Source organism: Lissotriton vulgaris, unplaced genomic scaffold, assembly GCF_964263255.1.
Source record: "Lissotriton vulgaris unplaced genomic scaffold, aLisVul1.2 SCAFFOLD_2746, whole genome shotgun sequence".
Lineage (NCBI taxonomy): Eukaryota > Metazoa > Chordata > Amphibia > Caudata > Salamandridae > Lissotriton > Lissotriton vulgaris.
The window spans coordinates 91,501-113,677 of record NW_028252741.1 but is presented as its reverse complement, the minus strand read 5'-3'; the positions used below and the strand labels follow the sequence as shown (position 1 = coordinate 113,677).

Below are 22,177 nucleotides of genomic sequence, written 5' to 3'. Positions count from 1 at the left end.
GCTGGACAAGGGATTTCTGTACCATATAGCAGCCCATTGTGGTCTATATATTATCTTTGCTCAAATTTTATTCGTTCATGCCAAGGACCACTTGTTTCCTTCAAAATACTTGACACCCAAGGTCCCAGGCCATTTATTGGGTTCCCCTTGTTTTCCTTTAGAGACTCAAGCGCAATCGCATGATTGCAGGGTTTTCCTCAAATCCCCATTTCCCCGTCCTTACGGGGTCGGCCAACCTAGTGCCATCGTACACTTATTATTTGTACCTTTTCTCTCTCAACTATATATTTCCTATTTCTAAAGAGTAATGTCAGCCCATGCTCCCCTTTACACTGCTGAATATCTCAAGCAATTATGTTCAGGTCCCTCCCTACTATCTGATACACCTGACGTACCAGCAGCTACCAGCTCTTCATTACCAGAACAACTAGAGAAGCTCAAAAAGAAACAGGTCAGATTACAGCTTATGGTGTTGATGCTGACAGATTACTTAAAGGCAGACGTTATTCCAGTTGGACTACAAGTCCGTAATATTCCGGGCATTTTCACGGATAACCCCAAATACATCTCCAATTTCAGCTACATAGGAACTACATGCTCCAGACATTGGTTGGCACTGGGCATTGATATAGCCAGTGAAACTTTAAAAGCATTGGAAATAGAAATCAGTGATCTATTAAAGCAAATCAGTGATTCAGATCCTACCGCTGAATGTAAAAAACTATTGGATCAGGTAGAAAAAACTGTAGCTGAATTTCACCGAATCGAACAAAACAAAAAATCTAATAAAATCAAAAAAGATATCAAGAACTATAACGTTGAGAACACCTACCCCTACCTCCAAAAAGATTTCTATACCAACAGGCCACAGTTCAACCCCAACAGCAGACCCTGGGGCAGATATAATAGACGTCAACAAATAGTGGGCTTCTCAGATACTTCAGACGAATCTTCTGATAGCTCTGATCCAAGTGAAGGAGCCAGCAACCAAAGACGAGGAGGAGGAGCTCAGTCTAATTTTTTAGGCAGGGGCCAACCAGGCACCCCCCAAAGGGGGCGCGTAAAGAAAACACAGCGATGGTTCAATGCCCCAGGAGAACGCAAGACCCGGAACAACTTTTATCAATGGTGAATCACCCTGAAATAATTACACCTTTGCTAAATTCTTCCCATCCTTCCCATTCCCCTAATCCCTCCCTCCCCTCTTCCACCACCTCTGAATTGATACCTATTTTCAATCTATCCCAACATTTATTGCAGGACCCCGAAATAGCCATTTTGAAAAAAGGCCTGTCATTTGTTCCTACTATCCGTCCAAACTTCATGGAGCTGCAAACGGAATTACTTAGATTTTTCAGACTAATTCGCCTAAAAGCCTTCTTTCAACTTCACCCTTCCACCATTAACAATGCCAATACCCCATTTCGACCAGCCTCAACATTCCTTCCATCTGCCAGTATGGTACCGACAGAGGTGCGAACCTTTGAAAAACTGGTACATAAGGACATTTGCGCTCTAGAGAAGAAATAACTCTATGTGCCCTATAACATCTCGAGAGCTGAAAAGACGCCATAAACTCTCTTAAAAACAATTCAGGATTGGTGATAAAAAGTGCCGATAAAGGTGGAGGAATTGTCCTTCAGGACATCGACTCCTACAAAACAGAGATCAAACGCCAATTTGGTAATACTGATCACTACCAAAGGCTACCTGGCAACCCAACCAAAACTATCCAAGAGACCATATTAAAAATCACAACTAATGCTGTCTCGGAGGGCTTCCTGACTAAAAAGGAACATCTATTCCTCAACGTAAAAAGTCCACGCCAGCCAGTAATCTACACTCTTCCTAAAGTCCATAAAAACATTGACTCCCCCCTGGCAGACCAATTGTCTCTGCATGTGGCTCCATTCTAGAGCCCCTGGGAGAATACGTAGATTTCTTCATTAAGGAATTTGTACCATCAACAGCCTGCTATGTGAGAGATAGCATGGAAATTATCAACCTAGTGGAACATTTCCCCTTCGAGCCTTCAGTTCACACCCTTTGCACAATGGACGTAGTGTCGCTTTATACTAACATTCCCCAGACGGCGGCTCTTCTGGTCATTCAGAGAATCCTAGATTCACGACCACATCCTCATAGGGTCCCTACTATCTTTATTCTACAGCTTCTGGAATTGTGTCTCACAAAAAAACTATTTTATGTTTGATAACACCTACTACCAACAGATAAAGGGGACTTCCATGGGGGCTATTTTTGCACCCAACCTGGCAATCCTGTTCTTGGACGCCCTGGAAACCGGGGTCATCCTAGCAGAGAGTAATCCCTTCCACGAGGGCATTGTGTTATGGCGTCGCTACATCGACGACATTTTCCTCATTTGGAATCTCGATATCCCGACACTGCACTCATTCCACCATTGGCTGAACAATAATTGTGATGACCTTAACTTTACTCTTGTTTATGATAAACAGCAAATAGCCTTCCTAGATCTGACTATTTTCCATCAAGATAATGAACTATTAACTCGCCTTTATAGGAAACCTACGGAACGCAACACCCTCCTTAGTTATGACAGCAATCATCCTAAAGCTTTGAAAGATTCGTTACCACACTCCCAGTTCCTGAGAATCAGGCGGAACTGTTCGACAAAAGCTGATTACTTCAGGGAAGCCAGTACCCTTACTAACAAACTACAAGCACGAGGTTACCCAAGAAGACTAATCAAAACGGCCTCTAAAAGGGCCTGGTACTGTCCTCGAGAGGCCTTGCTAATCCCTAAAAAAAGAGACAAAACCGAAAGAATAGCCTGTGTAACCACCTTCTCTCCCATATCCAACAAAATCCGAAAATCCATTCTCAAACACTGGCCTACACTAAACGCAGGTCCAATACATCTAGAGAGGCCCGTCTTTGCTTTTAAGAAAAGTAAAAACTTAAAGGACCATTTGGTCAGAGCTGCTCTCCCTTCCCCCAAGACCACCACCACAATTGAATCAAACTGGGGCCTTCCACCAATTCTAGGGCACGTGAAGTGTGGATGTTGTATGGTTTGTGAGTTCACGATTGAATCAAGAAATTTCAGTCACAATGGTGTGACAGTACCATTGAAGAGTTTTAGCAATTGCAATAGTCATAATGTCATCTATGCAATCTTATGCCCTTGCCCAAAATTAAATGTTGGTCAGACCACCCAGAAAGCGAAGACCCGTATATGCCAGCATCGAAGCCGTATCAGATGCGTCACACAGAATGCACCACTTGTGGATCACTTTTCCGAACTAAGACACTCTGCTGATGACATCAAATGGATAATCCTAAAGACAGTTAAACTCCCACCAAGGGGTGGCAACCTGGCTCAACTTCTCAACCGCGAAGAACTAAAGAGCATTATTCAATTTGACACTATCCACACCGGTTTAAACAGGAATGAGGATTGGACCACCCTTCTTTAGTCCTAAGGCTTTAAAAACATGGCATTGACTTTTCTTTCCATATGCAAAGTGGAGAAGTATGAACTGGGACCTAAACAGATTGACCAAAAACCGTGACAGTTCTTGTTCTGTTCTGATCGTACTGTATCGCATTATGGTTCACTATGTGTTTGATTTATGATTTTTGATCACTTATATTATAACCAATAATTGTTTTGAAAGATCAAACAGGTCACTGAAGGTGTTCTCAAACCCCTCCTTCCCTTGCCCAGACCGTAACTGCACATTTATTTCGTTTCAAGGCACTGATCTAACACCACCACCGAGTAGATTGCCCAACTGCAAGCGCTGTTGTTTTTTAAAAAAATTATACCTGCAACCGAGTAGATCATCATGCTAAAATATTAAAGTTTTGTATCAAAATAACCATTCCAACATGGCGGCCAACTTTCACCATGAAGCCCCCAAGGACACCGTCAGTCCCTCACCACGTGACCCTGTGATTCCACAAACACGTGACTTGCTAACTGCCCAATAGGCCGCCTTCTGCTTCCCAACACGGAAGCGATCCTGCTGACCACAACGCGCCACCGGCTTACCGACAGCCTTAGGAACCTCTAGGTAAGCCTTAGCTACACTATCCCGTTGGAACTAGCACCGTGCAGGCTGCACAGACCGCACTAAAATCTTTATGGTTTTCTAACTACAGCGGACCTTTAATTTCCTGGCCCTAACGAAGGTTACCCGCACCACAGTACGAACCGAAACTACTGCAGCTAAGTATGCCTCATTTTAACGCACCCGCCAATAATCACGTAATACTAAAGATTTAGTAACTTCTATCTCACTCCTCCCTTTTTCCATTTAGAGCGTAACATCTTATCCTTGCCAAACAACAGTGATTCAGACTGAAACTTCCTACCAGAAAAACGGAAACCCAGCTTTCCGAGTCGGCATTTACCGACTGCACATCAACTCAGGTTCCCGCTTGCCTATGCACGAAAATGCAATTTATGTCAGCCCCAACCGAGAACTGGTTACTAATCACCTGCTTATTTTTTCCATAGCAATTCTATAGAAAGAATCCCAGTGTTAAAAACTTTTCAAAAGCGCGTCGCAACAATTATAAATCCCAATGGTTAAACTCAAAGGTAAAGGTCCAAATGGAATAATAACCTCCCTAGATTTTAATGCAGTATAATGCCTCCAATGGCTTTATTACTATTTTTGTCCCCACAGTTTAATTAGCTCCATGCAAAGTACTGCGCTATACCGGACCTGAGCCTCGTCCCCGCTGCAGTCAATTGGAGCCCTGTTCAAATTACCAACATGGTAAATGTCTTATCATATGCCACTCCCTGTTAAATCTAGTAATTTAATACTACAAATCAAAACAAGGTCTTCCATTTTTTTAACAGGATGTCGGGCGATTACCCTAACCACTGAAGACATCCTACAGGATTAAACCTTATTCACAGACAAAAGTCTGGTACGTTCCATTACTGAGTATATACTGGTCTCTTTAGACACCTCTCTAACATGAATAACACTTCCATCATTTCCAAAAAACCCCAATTCACTCCTGTTCTAATCTCCAACACGGCTACCATGCCACCACGACCTCACCTTCACATTCACGTGCAGGATGCACAAGACCAAAAACACCCTGAGATACAGTAAAACGGTCACAAAAAAGTTTGTTGCACAAAAACTGCACGGAATGCGCACGCCTCTATGGATGCACCTATCACCGCGATTACGAACACTGCAATTGGAGAGCTAAAGCTGTACATGTCTTTCTCACTATTAATTGCATTCTTGTCTTGTTTCTTTCCTTTTCATTTTTCCAAAACAGGCGGTTTTAATGTTAAAAGGTTTTATTCAGGCAAAAGTTATGATTGTAAAAGTCCTGAAGATGATCCCCCTTAACTGAGCTTGGGATCGAAACGTCCGTCGACTCCTTTTAGAGTGTCCCATACTTAGGAATGTATTGTATTAGTGTATGGGTGATTTACTCCAGGACACACTGTTAATTTGAATTCCTGTCAGTGGCCTGTTAGCTCACTTTGTTTGCCTGATACTGTTTGCACTCACTGTTTTCTTTACTTCCTCCTCACGTACGGCACAGGACTGTGCCCTACTGTAACCTTTATTTCTTTTGGTTACTTGTCTTATCCCTTTATTGAGACAACCTATTGCATAAATAAATATTCCCTGTCCGGCTGGACAAGGGATTTCTGTACCATATAGCAGCCCATTGTGGTCTATATATTATCTTTGCTCAAATTTTATTCGTTCATGCCAAGGACCACTTGTTTCCTTCAAAATACCGCCAGCCTGGCAGCAGCAATCCGCCTGACGTCCTATTGGGCCCCTTAGCATGTTATAAAAGCACTATTACAAGTATACAGTTATCCAGACAGTCACTGATGCAATTATTGAGTCGTATGTATACTTATTTATATACAAGAAATGTCACATACAATGCCTTTTATTATTCTAGTTTGTTGGACATGACACATCTTTGGGCAGTCACACACCTCCCACTGAACAACACACACATTCACTCTCCGATACAAATAATCAGTTAACTAATCAATAACTAATATAGACTTTCACATAGCTAGTGACCAAATGGTGCAGCAGTTCACACAACAACTGAGAAAGTGATACAGATACTCACACAGTTTAGTCACTATCCAATATATTTAGCGAGACACTATAAATTAGTCAAGTAAATAGTGAATCACACTGCTACTAAATCCTCCATCCAGACACTTATACATCCACTCATTCTTTAATGCTGAATGCTATATATATAATACATATTTAAATATGGAACCAAATCAGATTCACTGGATGATGTCATCAGTGATGTCATTTGAGATGTCATCAGTGATGTCATTAGTGATGTCACTGACTATGTCATGAATGATGTAATATGTGACATCATCACCAGTGGATTGCAAGCGCGAGAGTTACAGTTAGTCGAATAACTATAACGGAGGGATTTCAATGGTTTTGTACAATTAAAATGTGCGGCTAACTATAACACCCCTGAAACCTATGTTTTTTTCAGTGAATATATATATATAAACACACACATACATACATTGATGTATTATATGTATACATGTGTGAATCAAGATTAGTTTTAAAATGTGTCACATTTTATATCATATTTTATTAGTTGATAATTTCTGTATGTATGTTAATTTATTTGATCCTATATTCTTTTTTGCTGAATGGGTTAAATTTGTTGTATTTATATCTTAGTTGTTTTGTTAGTACATATTGTTTTATAAATAAATTATGATACTGTATTTGGTGTTTGTGTGATTAGTGAAATATTTTTAAATGCTTTATTTGTGTTTGGATAATTTTTGGGCCTTTAACCCCTTCGCCGCGGGGCTAATTACCCTGCGGTGTGGGGGGGGGGCAGCGCACAGCGCTGCGGTGCTTGTGACAAGCTCAGCTTGTCACACTGCACTGTGGCGCTGTGCTCATGACGAGCTAAGCTCGTCATGACCACGTACTTTTCTTTAGAACGCTCAGCACAGCAGGGGAATTATCCCCGCGTGGGAGCGCCGCTGCGGTCATGACGAGCTGAGCTCGTCTTGAGCACCGAAGGTGATAAAGGTAAGTCTTAATTTCACCAAATGAACATGATTATTATTTGTTTCATTTATTTTAACATTTTTCTTGTTGATATTGTTTTCCTTTTTTTTATTTTTCTATTTATGTACTGTTATATCAATATATATTTACTATATTTTTGTGTTTGATATTACGGTTTTTAAACTATTTTTGTACGGTAATATTTCTGTCAGTGATATTTGCATCTGTCTTGTTCATGTATATGGTTACAATATTTTGATAAATTATATTTTTTGGTGCTATGATGGTAATTTGATATTGTGGTGGTTGATATTTTGACATACAACTGATATTGGACCTTCGTCACTGCAGCTAAGTCCATGTTAACCCCTTCGCTGCGGCGGCTATTCCGCCGCAGCGCTAAAGGGGCGGGGCGGCCGTGCGGCGGCCGCATGCTGGTGACAGAACCGCTCCGTCACCAGCCGCGGTTGAGCTATGCTGGTGACGGAGCGGTTCCGTCATGACCCGCCCCGCTCTTTAGAACGCCCGCGCAGGCGCGAAATCAGCGCCGCGCAGGCGCGGCAGCTGGGCCATGACGGAACCGCTCCGTCATCAGCACAGCGCACCCGCAGCTGATGACGGAGCGGTTCCGTCATCAGCATGCAAAGGGTTAAGTGATTAGGCATGCAAAACAGACTGGGCTTGTGTACAGTTTTCTTGTCCTCTCTGACTAACTCAGAGCGGACTGGCGTCTCGCTGAAGGAGCTGATCTGTCCATGTTGGGCCAGCATCACTGCACTTCAGACCATGTGAAAATATGAATAGCTGGTCTGTACAAGGCACAGGTCGGGGTGGACACGGGTGTATTGCATTCTCCATGAGGGAACTCTGTAATGTAATGTAATTTGTACTTGTAAAGTGCACTAATACCCCAACTGGGGTGTCCTGGCGCTGTAACGCATACCGCTGTGGAACCCTTCCTGGTTTTTACCTGTGAAATGTCCACTCCAGGGCACCCCCAAGGTGAAGCCAGGCATCTCAGCGCTGTTGGGGCCGTTGTGGAGATTAAGCAAGCTTTTGCCCAGAGTTGCAGAGCGGGACCCATGATTAGAATAGGCACCAAGGCGAGCATTATCAGGTCCGAGGAAATTGAGCCCAAGACCCGCTGAGGCAGGAATTGAACCCTGGTCCCCTGCCAGACCTCTGCATCAGGGTCTGCCGCTCTAACCATTGAGCCACACTTCTCCACTGTACCCACTTCCAGAGGCAAAAAAGGCTGAGGGGCGTTGCCTTGTGTGCCAACACTGCTGCTGCTTGCAGTTAAAAATGCTGTGGGGCTTTTTCACAAGCCCTTTGAACCACCGGAACATAATTTATTTTTACGTTCCGCTGGCGCACATGGCTGAGCTATATCCACGAGGCCACGGAAAGCCACCCTGTGTGTCTATTCATGGTTTGTAGATATAGTGTAAGGCAATACAGTGCAAGCTGCTGGTTGCCTCACACTGACTTGGGGAGGCGTGCCATGGGCGTTACGGTGGGTGTTCCCATACAACACCCATGGCATTTGGCACATTCCCAGATTTACAACATACTGGAAACGTGTCAACATCCTGAGCCTCCCTTGGGTGGTGTAACGGTTGTTTTCGACATTTCCTTAGCCTCGCACAATTGAGGGAAACTGCTCTCTAGCCGTAGGAAATGTTTCCACGTGATGTTGTTGTTTAAAGCAAGACGTCAGAGGAGAAGAAAGGAGAGTGTGTCAAGAAGTACAGAAAGGTACAGACTGCGAGCTGGACACCGCTGTGAGGATGTGTGTCGTGCCTTTTCTCTCGGTGTTTTTGGCGGCGCTGCTGCTGCGAGGCACCTGCGTCAGAGCCGAGGAGAGCAGCACCTGTCCAGGTAACATCATATCTGCCGTCGTTTTATGACTGCGGGCGCTCGCGCCACCAGCCCAACACTGGAATTTCTCAAAGCCTTTAAACAGCGTAGCCTGTTGCCAGGCCTCTAAACTATTTTGCTGGCTCTATTTCAAAAGCTGCATTGCCAATATTAAGATAAAAACACCATTTACGATTTCTGTGCCTGGCTGGTATGTCTCTCCCTCGAACTTCAGCGTTCATAAGTTTCGTATCAGAAGTTGAGGAGAGGACCAATGTGGGCGAGTCGGTTGGAGCTGCTCAGTGCAGTGCACACTGTGAACTAGATCCCCTCTGAGAACTCATTTAATTGCCAGGGTTCGTTTCATTCAGGCTTACAGTGCTGAAATAGAAGCCATCAAGGCTCTTACTCAGGAGAGAGAGGGGACAACGCGACCCCACTACCCTCTCCGGAAGATTGGTGTAAATCACTGGCAGACTTAGATATTTTGAACAGGTGCCGCACCGAGCCTTGGATTGCACAGCGCCTGGGGCACGTGCATTCAAACCCATGTCTAAGTGGTTGGAACCAGTCTTCCTGCGTAGAGCAAAATTAGTAACACTGGGGGAGGCTGCTTAAAAAAAAATATGACCTATCGGCTGACGGCTACTTCTCAATACTTCATGAAGTCTGCTCAAACTGCAGATCTCCAAATGACATCAGCAGGATTTTATCAGATGCAGACTTGGAATGTCACTTAAGGGAGAATGTTGTGCGAACTTTCATATTCGCTAACTCATCCATTTATCCATTCATCTGAGTGGTTTAAACGTCCATTCCAGAGCGCTGTCTGTAACCTACCGGTCACTCTTCCCTTAGCTGTTCAAGTTCTGTGAGAGGTCAAGGCTTGCTCAACTCTGCCCTTCTGTATTTGGGAAATGTAGGATTTCATGATTACCTTCTGTGAGAGATGGACGCTTGCATTGCTGCTACCTTACTGTCCCTCTTCTGTGAGGAAGTAAAGCTTGAATGGCTGCTGCCCAATGTGTAACTGCCCTGCGATGGATGAGAAAAGCTTGTGCTATGCCACCCTAGCTGTACCTGTCCTCTGTAATTGGGAAGCTTGCACGGTTTCTGCCAAAGTTGTACCAGTTCCATGAAGAGTGGCGTGTTGCACCTATCCTGTATGTGCAAGAGAATTGTGTGATATTCCTTCTGGCTACCGCCACCAGCCCTAAACATATTTGTGTTAGGGAAGGCTGCACTGCTGATGTCTATGTTATACCTTTATTTTGTTGGGATGCTGGGTTTATAACTATCCACTGCACATAATCACAAACAATTCACATTGCCAATGGTTGTTTTAATCCATGTTACATTTAAGGGTGAACTCTCAGGTTTTACGCATGAAACAAGCAGGTTTTGAAATGAAGTAGATGACTTTGTAAAATTTTAAAACATAGCTGACTACTGGCTGGATTGCATAACATATCCAGCTAATTCAGTAATTTTAGCCAACAACTCTTTCTATGCTAGGATTTCGAGCAGGTCTCAAAAATGGTAAAAGCAAAACTACAAGCCCCACAATCCAACATGCTGGTGGTAAAAAAAAATAGATAATTGTTTCCTATGTTATGATGAGAAACCGTAGAGTTGTGAAAAGCAACATTAAATGTAGATGCTAGCATTTTGCCTTCTTTCTTGAAGACAAATACAGGTTAACAACCTTTTGGGTGAGAAGGCAGAGGTAGCCAATCAAATGGAAATGTCAGCATCTCACTTCTAATGGGTTAACATTAACACTTCCTGGAAAACAAGTCTCTTATTTACCAGAACAATGCCTAAAGCAGCAGATTTGAGTGTCTGGAGACAAAGAGAAAGGAAACATAATGACATGTCCCCCCTCTATTCAAGCACATCGCCCCCCACTTAGAAGTTGGTGTGGTATAGTTAGCGGTGCCTTCCCCCTCCCCCCATTAGGGCAGAGGAGTGTCACCCCCTGCTGCCAGTGCAGTAAAAATGAAAAATAAAATAGTAATAAAACGAATTGGCATTATATTTTTCACTACTCCCAGCCTGAGCAGAATTTGAGGGCGGTCTGCTGCTGACTGGCAGCATGGGAGTGAAGGTCCCACAAGTTTACTCAGCGCCTGTCTCTTTTTTTGCAGATTTATATAGTGCAAACTTGACCCGAAGGTATTGGAGCACTTTACATGAGCACAAGTTACGTTACACAAGGACACATCAATGTTTTGGTAGGTACAGGGAGATTGAGTGATTTGCCCAGAATCACAGGAAGCTGAGCCGAGGCTCGAACCTGGTTCCCCAGCTCCAAAGTCAGCAGCTCTGGTTGCATGGCCACAATCTCTCCCCAACCTCTCCTCTTTTACCGGCTGTCTTGTGAGGGCCAGCATGCCATGCGCAGTTTAAACCTCTTCATCCAGCAGTCTTAGACAGCTGGGAGGAGAGCAGGCATGGGCCCCCTGTACCTGCTGGAGCGTCGAGGCAGCCCGCTCCAGCCAATCCTGGCGCTACTCTCTTGCTGCTCATCAGCAGCATGAAAGCAGCATCAGGATTTGGAGAGGGGAGCTGGCTGAGGCTCGAGGAGGATTTGCGCTGACTGCGATCAAGATGATGAAAAAGGTATGTTTGTGTTTTATTTTATTTTTACCTTTTTCGCCCACTGACAGGCACTGTGAGAAACTCGCATTGCCTTCAGCCTTAATTCCAGAGCTCTCAGTAAGGCATTAAACAAATGCAGCACATGTTGCAGGTGCTGCCCCACGAGGGCCGCCAATGGTGCATTATCACATTCACTGGCATTTTGTGAAACGGTTAGGTTTTTACACTGCCCTCTTGTACCTTGAACATTTGTGTCCACACTTCAGTAGCCAATTAATAAACCACTCTTGTTCACCCGGTGTCTCACCTGCAGCACTGTAAGATAAATCCTGCCCAGGCTCACCCTCTGCTCGCTGCGGCCGACTCCGCTACCTGTACTGCCTAATCATAGAGCATGCTGAATTTAAACTTCCATACAGCCTGAAGATTGTCCTGGCTAAGGCCAAATGTCTATACTAATCCTCTATAATGCCCGTCTGTGTCAGTTTGTGTCTGCATTCATCAGAATATGTTGATACTCTTTGGCAGTTATTGTCTCTCCATACCAGTACATTTGAGTCTGTGCGAGCGATCTTGCTGTATTGTTATGTAATTGCATTTATAAACACATTATCAGACCTACTAACCTCCAAAAAACGCACAGTGTGTGGGAATTAAACTGTGAGGATGCAGGCCTGGGGAGGGGGTGGGACCTTGAGCTTGTTACTTCCCTAGCCATGAATGTGCTCCAGAGGGGGCGTGGACATTGAGAGATGGGTGGGGCTTTGTGCAGATCACTGTCCTTGAGCTACTCTATCCCTCCCAAGTAAACAAACCCAGGCTCCAACGGCTGCTTCTAATGTACCGTGGAAGTCGCAAACCTTAATGGACATCAGCTGTGCTCAGCCTCCGCACAATGGGAGTTGGCCACGTGCTCTACAGGGGCTTCCAACGCCTCTTGTTTTAAAACAAGACAGATGCTACATGTATGAAAGCGTTATCTTTGTTGCATCCACCTCAGGAGCTCAGCATCCACTGAGCCAGCTACAACCCAACTGACTCAGGGTTGCCACCGCACCCTCTTTGTTCCTATGATACACCCAACTCTCCATCAAGTGCATCACTATTAAAGGGCAAGTTACAACACATTGTGTGACATCGGCTCCTCTCTGGGTGATGTTTGAAAGTACCCGATATTGTGTGCCCCACTGTGGCATCACTTGAGGTGGCTGGTCTGCTTCATTCCCCATGGTGAGGTACCAGTGTACATTATCAAAGGGGCAGAGGATTACACCACGTAGGCGTGCTTCATTGGAAGTTCTGCATGCTGTGGGCATGTGTGGGAAGAGTTTTGGTGTTGTGCGTGAGTGGCAAGAGTGGTGCTCTTATCGTGTCTTGGGTCGCAGCACCTACTAGTGTGAAGGAAGAAAGAGGAAAGAAGCTGCTGTGACTGTATCTCGTGGTCTATGCTTTTTAGCCCCGGCATTCTGACACATTCAAATCCAAGGCCTAGCCAGGTCCTCTCACCGCAGGTATGAAAGCTTCTGAGGTAGTGTTGGAAAGAATGTTGGTAATAGACAGTGACTTACGCTTCCATGGATACTTTTATCCGTCAATATAAGCTGCTCTGGGGTAACTCCCAGTCTATGCTTTTTAGTCCCAGCATTCTGGCACGGTTGTTTTGTATGTTTGTGTCATATGTACTGTGCTGAAAACCACTTCTATTGACTGGCTCTAGTTAGTGCACGAGTTTCAAGTAAGGGTGGATCATGCTTGAAATATCCTCATTGAGCATAGACGGCAAGAAGGAAGATGCGGAGTTGGCAGCAGCCAGTTTAATTTCTGATCATGTGCTTCACTCCGAGTCCTGTCTTCCTCTTCACACCTCCATTGAAAAACAGCTGCCTACAACTAAACACCAACAAAACAGAAGTACTCATCATAGGCCCAAACCCCGACGCCTGGAGCGACACCTGGTGGCCCACTGCCCTCGGAAACCCGCCAACCCCCACAGACCATGCACGCAACCTGGCAATCATCATGGACTACGAGCTCAAAATGGACCACAAGATCAACTCTGTCTCATCTTCCTGCTTCCACACCCTCCTCCTCCTTCATAAGACCTTCAAATGGATCCCCCTCGAACACCGAAAGACAGTCACTCACGCCCTGGTCACCAGCAGACTCGACTACGGCAATGCACTCTACGCCGGAATAAACAAAAACCTCATCCGCAAGCTACAGAACATCCAGAACGCGGCCGCAAGACTGGTCCTCAACCTGCCAAAACGCCGGCCACATCTCCCAGCACCTGCGCACACTCCACTGGCTCCCCGCCGAGGCAAGAATCACATTTAAGATGCTCACCCACGCACACAAGGCCCTCCACGGCACCGGACCAGCATACCTGAACAGCCGACTCAAATTCCACGCACCCCAAAGGACCCTACGATCAGCCCAGCTTTCCTACGCCGTGGTCCCCCGCACCAGAAAGACCAGATCGGGAGGCCGCTCCTTCTCCTTCCTCGCGGCCAAAGCATGGAACGCCCTTCCGCTCCACCTCAGACAGACAACATTTCTCCCCATCTTCGCAAGAAACCTCAAAACCTGGCTCTTCGACAGACCCCCTCCTTGATGGAATGGAACCTGCGCCCCTGCACCCCCCCACCCCTAGCGCCTTGAGACCCTTACGGGTGAGTAGTCGCGCTTTAACAAACTCCTGATTGATTGATTGATTGTTTCTCTGCACTCTCCCTCTGAGGTTGACTTGGACCACTGGCTGCATTGGCTACATACAGGAAGGTTTTGGGGATTCAGTTAACTTTGTACTGACTGGAGGTGGAGCATAAACATGAAAAAATAGGAGATTGGGGCTCTAATGTTACATCAGCTGACTGCTATAGTCTACTCCGCAGGTCTCATCTTGAGTCTATGATAATCACGAAATTATTCCAACCCTTGGCCTGAGCTGCATACAGCAATTAGGTCAGTCTCTCAGTAAACCATGTCAATCTGAGAAAGAGAGGACAGAGGTCCAGCTAGAAAGTCTGAATTAGAGTCATCCATCACATGAGTTAAGCGGTAGAGCTGAGGGACATGAGTGGGAAACTGCAGGCATGAGTCATATCAAAGTCCTCTAGGATACCATCGTATGCAGCAGGTCTCTACATGCTTTGGGTGCTAATGCATGTCCTCTGGTGTAGAGTGGCCTAGCTTAGATAGATTGATGGTGCATCTCTGGCAGTAAGAGGTAGTCCTACCCTGCCCTCTCAATAGCCAACTGGGTTAGAGGTATCTTATCAGGATGGTCAAAGATTGACATCAGGCCTGCACTGATTTCAGCGGGCTTTCGTAGCATCAAATCATTGGGTTCCTGAGACTTTTGAGCATGCTTGACAGTCTTCAGATCTGATCTCAACAGTTGTTTGGTTTTGATGTAGGTCTCTTTCCTTCAGAGGCCGTCTACCTATGTTCCTCCTCTATACATTTTTCTGAGCCCACACTTCATGCACCCCATCTCTCTAAGCCTCGACTGTCCCAAGTGCCTATTCTGCTTTGTACCCTCTCTTACTGAATCCAATATCTACTTTTCTCTCCTTGCACCTGTGTCTCCTGAACCTCTCCCCAGCAGTATCTTTTTCTATTGTGCGACCTTTTCCACTCTCCGACCCCATCCCTTCTTTCTTTAAATGCCCACTGCATCCCTTCCTTCCCTATGTACCTCTTTGTATCCCTTTCCTTCCTGTAGCTCTCTTACGTCACCCCTTTCTAAATCATTGTAGTTGACCCACCTCACCTTTACTTCACTCTTCCCACTCACCTTTATCATTGCTTCCCCTTGCCCACTTTCCCCTTTGCCTTCTCCTCACTCTTCCCTTTGTCACTCTAAACTCATTCTGTCCACCTTTCCTCTCATTACAGGGGTGCAGCTGGTGGGTCTCACTGGCTCTGATCGCCTTGCCATCCTGCAGGGGTGCCCTGGGGCGCAAGGGCCCGTTGGACCCCCTGGGCCAGCAGGAGTCCCTGGAGAGAAAGGACCTGCTGGGGAACCAGGCCTGAGAGGTAAGAAGCAGGAATTGGAGTCTCTTGTATGCCACAGCATTCCAGGGTAGAACCTCCTCTCCAGCGAGTAAATTATGGCAGGGTCTGCAGAAATAAGTGTAAAATGAACTGACCTGTATTTTCTAACAAATTGGGGTTCTGGACTCTCTCTTATAGTGAAAATGTAGTGTGTCACCCTTTCTGCCTCACATGATCACTGCATAAAGATGATCTAAATCAAGGGTACTCACAAAGATTTTCCCGGGGGGCCAAAACTTTGGTCTGTTGTGTGACTGAGGGCAGCATTGAAGCCACAGGGTGCCGGTCGGTGCCGGTGGGTGATGTAAGGTGGGAGTAGAGGAAGCAACAATGTACATTTAGTGGCTCAATTCCACAATGTGAAATCAGAACACCTGGCATCAATCCCAGCTTCCCCACTTTAGCAAATTGAGTGATCCTAAGCAATTGTTTTATTTCACGTTGCCTCCTTTTTCTTCATTATCACGTATAAGAGGGCCTCAAAATACATGACTTCAAGACATGCACTGTTCAAAATCTTCTCTATAGACTATAATGTTGTCCATGTATAACAGCAACTCAGGCCAGCCAGAGGGTGTTCAAAACTGACTTGCCTCTTACTTCACTATTCCCGTTTTTGGCAGGGTGGGGGAAGCATAAATGTTTCTAAATTCATGTTTGAAAACTTTTATTTTCTATAAACAAAACTTCTCAATGCACTGATATAATCTGATGTACTGTGGTGAAACGCTTCTGCATGTTAATGAAATACACTTTTTTGAGTTTTGAAGGGACTTGTCATCTATTTACACGTTTGTTGCAAGATGTCTTTAAAAATGAAAATGTTCTCTAAGTTGTGCAGGACACCTTCTGTGCTTCTTTTCTTTTACTTCAGTTTGCCTGTAAATAAATGCTTACTGTTTATTGAACATCTTTATGACTGTTAGTACACTGTAAACAGTAGCCCAGTACTGCTGTTCACCGGGGGTCCATGTAAAGGTCAGGCAGACCAAGTGGCATAATGAATACCCCTGCAAGGTATGTGGAGGGCCTCCCTTCGGACATAATCAAGGGCTATCCGGCCAGAGTACTGTGCTGAGTGGGCCCCCTGGAGGTTGGCGGGACCCCTGCACCGCGGCGGCTGTGGAGGCCCATGTAACGCAACTGGGCGGACCGCATGCAGCACCCAGGCCGTACTTTGAGTAACATTCATAACTAGAACAAGGGAGGAGAAAGCACCCACCCATTAAGCACATTAATTCTCTATTACATCCTTCCTCTTGCATTGTCTCCAATTTAATTATTACCTAGTCTTCAAATAACATATAAAATAATACTTCTGAAGCACCTATATTTGCTGCTAGTTAAATATACATGTCCAAATCTCATTGTTTTTTATTCCTCTCACTAATGCAATTGTGCACATTTCTACTTGATTTTAGTTTCCATTTAGTGTTGATAATAATTTCTTTGTCTGTTGCTTCAATGTGAGAAACATATGTTCCACCATAATTATAATTTCTTTATTTATTTAAATTGGGTACCATTTACTGAGACAATATTTATATATATTTGTTATCATTAATGGCCAATTAGATTTTACACAGATTGTTTAACATTCATCTGGTTGTTAACAACTATGAAGAGAAAAAGCCAGTTATGATCATCCAACTGCAAGCAAGAGGCTTTGTTTTATAACATTTTATATAATATACAACTTAGGCGCAATATGGAAATATGGCCTTTTAATCAGCTGCCAAAGTTTGTGTCCCAATTTCATTGTCGTAAATTCACCTGAAAATAATTCATCTAAAACATTGTCTTTTTAAAAAAATATATTTTTTAATGAAATCCATATAACAATTTTTTTTAATCCATAAATACATCCATAAAATAATTAAATATGTCAATAGTAATACAGAGTTCTTAAATTGCACCGATTTACCGAGAGGGAGTAAATCCTGAAATGCATAGAGATAAACAATATAAACATTTAAGCCAGTGTACAAAAGACAAAGAAAACAGTATCCACTGCCTGTCATAACTATAAACTAAGCAATTTACAATTGATTAAACCATGGGGACCTAAGCATATACCTAAAAATGTGTGAGTATGTGGAAAATACTAAATCATCCTATATTCAATGATGTGACTCATTTACATGAGAATATCAAATGTCGCGTAATAAATTGAGATCCTGGTATTGCCAGGCATAGATGTCAGACAAAGTGGGACTACCTTCTAAAAGATAAACTAAATTTTGAAATCTTAATCAAAATAAGCTGCCCAGACCCTCTCAAACTTCTTAAGTCCCCCAATTCGCAATGTATAGACTTGTTCACTCTTTTTAACTTGCTTAGATGGTATAAGATCTGAACGTCATCTCTGAAGCAGAAGTGATCTAGCTACAGCCGTTGCAATATATAATAGTTTGACAAGCTTGTCTGAAAGAAGAAGTTCTGGGTCAATGCCAAGTATAATTAGCCAAGTATTCAATCCTTTTGATATACCACATTCACTTTCCAGATAATAAAAAATATCAATCCAGAACCTCTGAATTAAGGGGCATTGTAGTATAATGTGTGCCCAATTGGCTGAAGGATGGTTAAGGCAATGTAGGGCAATGGAATCACTGCGCTGATTGGTTGGTATAAATCTTAGATAGAAAAAGTAGAGTTCTATAAAGTAGCCATTTACTGAAAAATGACTTCCTCCTCCAATTAGCTCCCCTTAAAGTGCTGAAATTGAGATTGTTAACTGCTGACCACATACTCACTATATTTTCCATCTCCTCATGTTTATCCCATTTAGTAATTACCTTCCCCTCCAGATCGATACCCTTGATGGAGGCTAAACGCTTTTTCCATTCCCCAGGTTCCTTAAATGCTGTATCTTCTAATAATTCATATACTAAGCATTTCCGTTCACTGATCTGGACCAAATCAAGTTTACTCAGGAACTTGCTAAAAATATTATATGACCCAAGAAGAAGGAAGTCATTTACGATTATATGAGACATTTCAGCTATGTTCGGCCATCTATCATTCCTCAAAAAATCTGAAATTTTCTGGAATCCAGCATTGGCCCATTTTTGTGTTATTACTGAAGATTCTCTGATCCCAGATAGTAAGATAGGGCAAGATAACGGGGTTGAGAAGTTGATTGCTGGGATAGAATATCTTCTATAAAAAGCCTGCAGTTTATGGAAAAACCATTGTACACACTTATACCGTACTAATTTAGGTGATTTAACAATTGTTAATGGGCAATGGATCTGATTTTCCTGGCAAATTAAATTCATAAACTAGTTAATAAAAGACTTGATTGTAGTTCCAGCTTAAATCTGGACATATACTGTGCAAAATTTGCAAAATATTAATCCCTCAAATTCGGGAGAGTTAATCATCCATTTTCCAGGTCTTCATATAAAGTGCTGAGTGCAATTCAGGGGACCTTCTTTGCCCAGAGGAAGGCTGTAAACATAGACTCTATTTTAATAAAAAAGGAGCTCATTAAAATACAAGGAATCAGTTCAGTTCATACGTCTTTATTTCAAGATATTCCATCATAAAAGACATTAATAAAAACACTCTACTCTTAACTATATACAACATATACACTACATACTAGTAATGATAATAAAAGCATTAAAGCTTGGTTAGTAAAACCTTGTATACATATATTGAATTCAACACACAATTATCCATTAGGTAATGTGTTAAACAGATCATAAAAGCTAAATGGATAAAATACATAAAACATGATTACATTTACAATGAAAGACATACTAAATATGTATTACGAATAAAAATAATCAATTTGTCAACTATTGTGTTGGAGCCTGGCTCTAATTATCCACGCCCACCCCAAAAAGTTTGCTACCGCTATGGCAACAGGATCTGATGTATTAGTCCTCAGAAGCCATAAAGCCTCCAGACCTACCCGTGTTCTCAGAATGCTAAGAATTGGTTTTAACAATTTTCTCCGGGGGGCTAGGTAAACTGGGCTGGCAAAGAAGACATGGCCTATTGACTTCTTTTGGTACCTACACCAACGGCAATACTCTGCAGACTGACCACGCCATTTATTTGTAAAAGATCTCAATGGTAGCGTCCCGACCCTAAACTGGTGATATAGCTTTCTATTGCTACTCTTAGTGATGACATCCCAATGATCCTCCAGTAAGGGGTCGAGCTTGTGGTCCAAAAACCTACCAATCAGAGAAGTGGAATCTGACTGGAAAATGAGTTGGTGTCTAACAGTTGCCCAATAAAGTGCTTTAAAATCCTTTTTAGAAGGAAAAGCGTTATCTCCAGGGGCCAACCACAGCTGACTAAGGCCCATGTTTCCCAATATAGATTTTACATTTCTGAACCGGGGGAGATTACCTGATCCCACAATTGATCTAAGATCTTAAATTTCATTGGCAAACGGTGCCAGTTCCGGGGTTGACCATATTCTCCTCCACAGTGCTACTGTCCTAAACCGTGCAACATCATCAATGGAATGATAACCCAAATCAATTAACAGGGGTTTCATCGGCCTAGATTGGGGAAGGCCAACCAGGTTGCGAAGGAATTTATTTTGAACTCTAACCAACGAGGATAGGTCCGAAAAGCCCCATAAGTCCGCACCGTACAGGATTGCTGAACTTATTTTAGCCTTATATATTTTTAATGTGGAAGCTATCCTTTTTGTTAGTGATGTTCTTTATCCTTGATTAGGCACCCAGTCAGTTGGGCAAATTCCAAGGAAAGTAAATCAAGCTGCGATTTCCATCTAAGCCTGTTTTCTCAAACGACCCCCAAATAGATCATGACTTCCACCTGCTCTAGCTCGATGCCCTTCATACTAACATGACCCATCAACGGCCTGTTTTTAGTTAGTACCATGAATTTGGTCTTGCTCACATTGACCTGAAGGTCATTGTGTTCGCAGAATTCCTCGAACTTGTTTAATGCTTTTTGAAGTCCCTTCTGTGTTTTAGATAAAATAAGGGTGTCATCCGCGAACATAAGGAGTAGAAACTTTGTGCCACCTAGGGCAAGGGCGTCTGTTGGTGTATCTGCAAAATACTGCACAACTCTGTTGATAAATAACAAAAACAGAGTCGGTGCCAGAACACACCCTTGATGGACCGCACAGGTAACAGGGAATCTCTCAGTAACCTCCCCCTGCCTACCCCATCTAACCTGCGCAAAGTTTGCCACATGTAATCTTATTACTAAATCCAAAAGTTCACGCAGCATTCCCATATTTCCTAGAGCAACCCATAACTTATCTCTTGGAACGAGATCGGAAGCACACTTTAAATCTACAAACGCTGCATAAATAATTCCTCCACCCAAGGACACCACCTTCCAATAAATAAGCATGAATCTGAACACCTGGTCAATTGTACTGACACAGGATCTAAAACCAGCCTGAAAGGGGGATAGAATGTTCTCAAAATCCATCCAAACCTGGATTTTGGCTAACACCATCCTAGCTACTATTTTCTGTATTGCGTCTATTAAGCTAATGGGGCGATAGTTCCCCGGGGCCGAACAGTCCCCCTTTTTAACTATAGGTAATATTTCGGCCCCCCGCCAAGAGTCCGGGATCGGAGCCCCAATCGCGATGGCATTGGCTAGTAAGGTAATGTAAGGCACCCAGTTCAACAAATCATACTTGAATAAGTCGGCCGGGATGCAGTCCATACCTGGAGCTTTACCGGCTTGTACCAAACACAGGGCAATCTCTGCATCTTTGTTCTCAAACACTAGGGGAGAACACGACATCGGTAACATTAGGGGGAAATAACTGAAGCATACGCAGTTTCTAATTCAAGGCCCCTAAACTGGGACTTGAAAGGTTCAACCCAATCCTCCGCAGAAACATGGTTCACCGGGACTTGCAAATCCGGGTTCTACCCCATTTAACAACCTGCCAGAACTTAATCTGGTTTGTAGACCTACTTGCCTCATGTAAGTCAGTGGCGTCACTAGGGGGTGCGGGTGACACCAATCTTGTTTGTTACGACGTTACGCTGGCTGCTGGCTCGCTCTCGCTCTGCACTGCAGTGCACAGGGCCAGTGGAGTCAGTCCTGTGCAGCCTGACCTCTGCTCTGCTGCCAGTGTGTTTTTTATTCATAGTGCAAACTTGCAAGCCAAGCGCACGCCACGGTGCACCTGCTTACAAATTCAAATACTCTGCTGCAAGTGCAGCACGTCGCCACGCACGCACGCACGCGCCGGTTGTGATCAGTGGTGCTGGTGCGATGCGATGCGCGGCGTACCCCAGTTTGTGGGTCCCAGGGCCGTCAATCTTCCGCGCTACCAATGACGGCCCTGGGACAGCCCCCGCGCGCACTGTGCTCCTCTGACGCGTTTGCGGTCACGCGCCAAGGAGGAGACGAGACAATAGCGCAGGGGAGTGCATGCGGTGCGCTAGAGAAAAGAATTAATGTGAAGTTAGTCACCACCATCTTCTGTGATATCGCGAGCGGAGCGTCTCCCCTTCAAATTTGGGACGGTGGAACTGACTTCTTGGGTCACGGTAAGAGCAGTATATCATTTTTATGAATGAACTGCTTTTAACCCCTAGCAACATACACGGCGGTTTGTGAAGCCTGAGCAAGGG

General features: G+C 44.0%; 1 protein-coding gene across 1 annotated transcript in view; it reads left to right on the top strand.

The window, feature by feature from the left end:
• Nucleotides 1-8,705: 8,705 nt before the first annotated feature.
• Nucleotides 8,706-22,177, top strand: part of LOC147662044 (uncharacterized) — a 49,340-nt gene continuing 35,868 nt past the window's right edge. Inside the window, exons 1-2 of the mRNA XM_086951156.1 lie at nt 8,706-8,936; nt 15,417-15,557. Of these exons, the coding sequence (XP_086807282.1) occupies nt 8,846-8,936; nt 15,417-15,557 (232 nt within the window). The 5' untranslated portion in view covers nt 8,706-8,845. The remainder of the gene's footprint in view (nt 8,937-15,416; nt 15,558-22,177) is intronic.